Raw genomic sequence first — 2762 nt, forward strand, 5'->3', positions numbered from 1 at the left:
GATCGGACTTCGTCAGGCTGAGGGGCTCTTGCAGCGGGCAGCTGATGCGTCACGAATCACTCACTAACTTCGTGGCCCGCTATACAACAATGTCAAAGCGGATGTGGATGGATGATAGCTGTCAGAAGACGAGTCTGCTTTTACTGCTTTTTACTTGGTTCGGGTTTCTTTTTGGGTACCGCTGGCGGAGTTGTTCAAATAACATATAGTATATGGCTGGTATTATCTCATATAATGATGAGTGATTTAGTGGATCTGTCAGATCGGAAGCAACACGATCATACAATGCTTCCCTCGTCCCCCCCCTTTTCCATTTTTATCCTGTCCGAGTGATGCAAAATTATTCGACCTTTGTAGGTGGAAAGAAAAAAGAAAAGAAAGGAAAAAAAAGAATAAAAGGACAAACAAAGGAAAGATGAGCAATGAACAAAGACGATTGAGTTTGGAGGAAATGTAAAAAGCCTCACCAAATGGACATGATAGATAGGAAATAAAAAAAGTATGCAACATAAATAGGAAATAAAGCACAAGCGGTCCAGTAAACAGTGCCAGGACATGGTTTACATGAAACGCCGCAACGCGCCGACCGAGGTTCGCCTGGCCCTGCATATCTGTGCCCATCTAACGACAGAAGGAAATTGGCAAGCGGACATGCCATGGGGTATCATGCTTGTTCCAGTAGGAATATGTACTTCAGTCATCCCAGGCGTCGACACTGACTTCGCGAGTGTCGGGGATGACGTCTTCCAGCTTTGACCCGTAGATAGGCCGACCATCTTGGGAGAGTTGCCCGCGGAAGTCGGGATCGAAGTCGGGGCTCGTCTCATCCAGAGTCGCCACATATCGGTTGCGACCGCCGCGCTTGCTGTGGGTCTTGGTGTAGTGGGCATTCAGGTTGTCGCTTCGTCCGAACGCGCGTTGGCATCCGGGAACCCAGCAGACATGGGGCTTCTCCTTGGAATGGCTCTTCATGTGCCGCTTCAGGTGCTCCTGTCTCTTGAATCGCCCTTTGCAACCGGGCTCTTGGCACTTGAACTGGACCTGTCGAATGATATGGGGCAGGGCATCCAGCGACATCTTCTGGCGGGAAGACTGCTTGCGAGCAACCTTCCGTGACTGTTGGCGGTGGGGCGGTACCATGCCATCCGCGTAGACAGGGGACTGCTGGAAGTCATCCATGTAGTCTGCAGCACCTCCGGAAAGACGGCTCATCGGCGTGTCGGTCCCAGAAGCGGTCCCGAGAGAGCATGAGCGCACTGGAGTCGTTGGCGTGTGCATCTTGAAATTGTTCATGGAGGCCGGGAAGTCCGTGTATGAAGGCGGCGGGGTCACGGGTGCGACCTGTGAGGGAGCGATAGTCTGAGGCGCAATCGACTCGCTTGGCGGGGGCATCCACGGGAGCATGTTGCTCATGGACATCGACGTCGGCACACGCTCGGAATGGTGGAAGATAGACCGCGATAGGCAAGGATTGGTAGCGGACTCTGGGAGGTATGAAGGAGCATGGCTCCGATAGCTTCCCCGAACCATTTGCGGGTACTGTTGCATGGCCGGCGGATACGGCAGACCCTGATGTCCAGGCTCATAGGTCTTGGGCGCATCCGAAGGAATCCAGAACTGTTCGACGTTGTCGTCGTATCCGGAGAGGAAATCCGGCATCGGCATGCGCTCGTGCGGATCCATGCCGCTATAGTGAGGCAACGCCATGTTCTCATTGGAATTCATGCTGGCTAAGCGGAAAGGGCCTCGAACTGGCGCCGGTCCGGTCGTTCGGTCAAAGGAGTGACCAGGATATGACCCGGTCTCGTGCCAGCTGGGCGAGGCAAGCGACCCTTGGCTATAGATGCTCGTTGGGGTGGGGGTAGGTGATTCCAGAGGTGAGAAACTCGAACTCATAGACGGGCACTCGCTGGAACCCAATGACGGACAGTCCACTTCAACAGTCAACCGATCAGAGGCGTGTCGCATATCTTCCGGTTTCACGAGTTCCTTTTCAAGAGGCTTGTCCTGATTTCCACCTATACACCACACCGTTTAGTCTTCGTTTGAACAAGAATGATATGACTGATAGAGAACCAAAGGTTGTGACGATGACAGGTCCAAGGATGCAAGTAAACGAACAAGAAGTGAAAGACTACAACACAAGGAAATCTTGAGCTAGAGAATGTGGAGAATAGGCAAGGAGGATCAGTATGCAGCAAGTGGAGGACTGAAGGAGAGTAGCATCTGGGACGGGGAAAGAGAAAGACTGATGTGCTGAGCACAATCGCTAGAAGGAATGAAGGATGGTCGACATGAGAATAGTTGAAAGAGAGTGGGAGGGAAAGAAGGAAGTGAGGTTGGGGGAATGGAGGAGGAGGAGGACGGACGAGATGAAATAAACAAAATGCCAGGACATTCAATATATGTGGCAGGGTTGCAGAGGGAGGAGGGGGGTGGGAGGCGGTCGGACTTACAGCTAGTCATCATCGCTCTTCTTTTTTCTTCTCCCAAAGTAGAGCGACAAAGTCAAGACAAGATCCAAAAAAATGAGAGGCGCGTCGCGTGCCTTGAGAGGCCCAAGCAAGGCCAGGAATGCAGACCACAGAGTTCCTCGAGTAACGAAGAGCGAATGACCTGATCTGGAGAGGCGGAGCTCAAGGTCACCGTTTCCTAGGAGGCGCGACTGTGTCTGAGATAAAAGACAAGGACGGAGGAAACAGGGCGAGAGTCGAGTGGTGATAAGCAACCCTTTGACGCGGTATACGGGAGGATCCTGGACT

The 2762-nt window shown here is 52.5% G+C and overlaps 1 protein-coding gene across 1 annotated transcript; it reads right to left on the reverse strand.

Annotated features, from left to right (window-relative positions):
* Nucleotides 1–298: 298 nt before the first annotated feature.
* On the reverse strand, nucleotides 299–2466 carry brlA (C2H2 type transcription factor BrlA; the record flags this gene model as incomplete). Its single annotated transcript, XM_024838568.1, has 2 exons — nucleotides 299–2018; nucleotides 2457–2466. The coding sequence occupies 2 exons, from the start codon at nucleotides 2464–2466 to the stop codon at nucleotides 694–696; spliced, it is 1335 nt and encodes a 444-aa protein (XP_024697833.1). The 3' UTR covers nucleotides 299–693.
* Between the last annotated feature and the right edge of the window lie 296 nt (nucleotides 2467–2762).

This window comes from Aspergillus campestris (genome assembly GCF_002847485.1).
Source record: "Aspergillus campestris IBT 28561 chromosome Unknown P168scaffold_1, whole genome shotgun sequence".
Taxonomy (NCBI): Eukaryota; Fungi; Ascomycota; class Eurotiomycetes; order Eurotiales; family Aspergillaceae; genus Aspergillus; species Aspergillus campestris.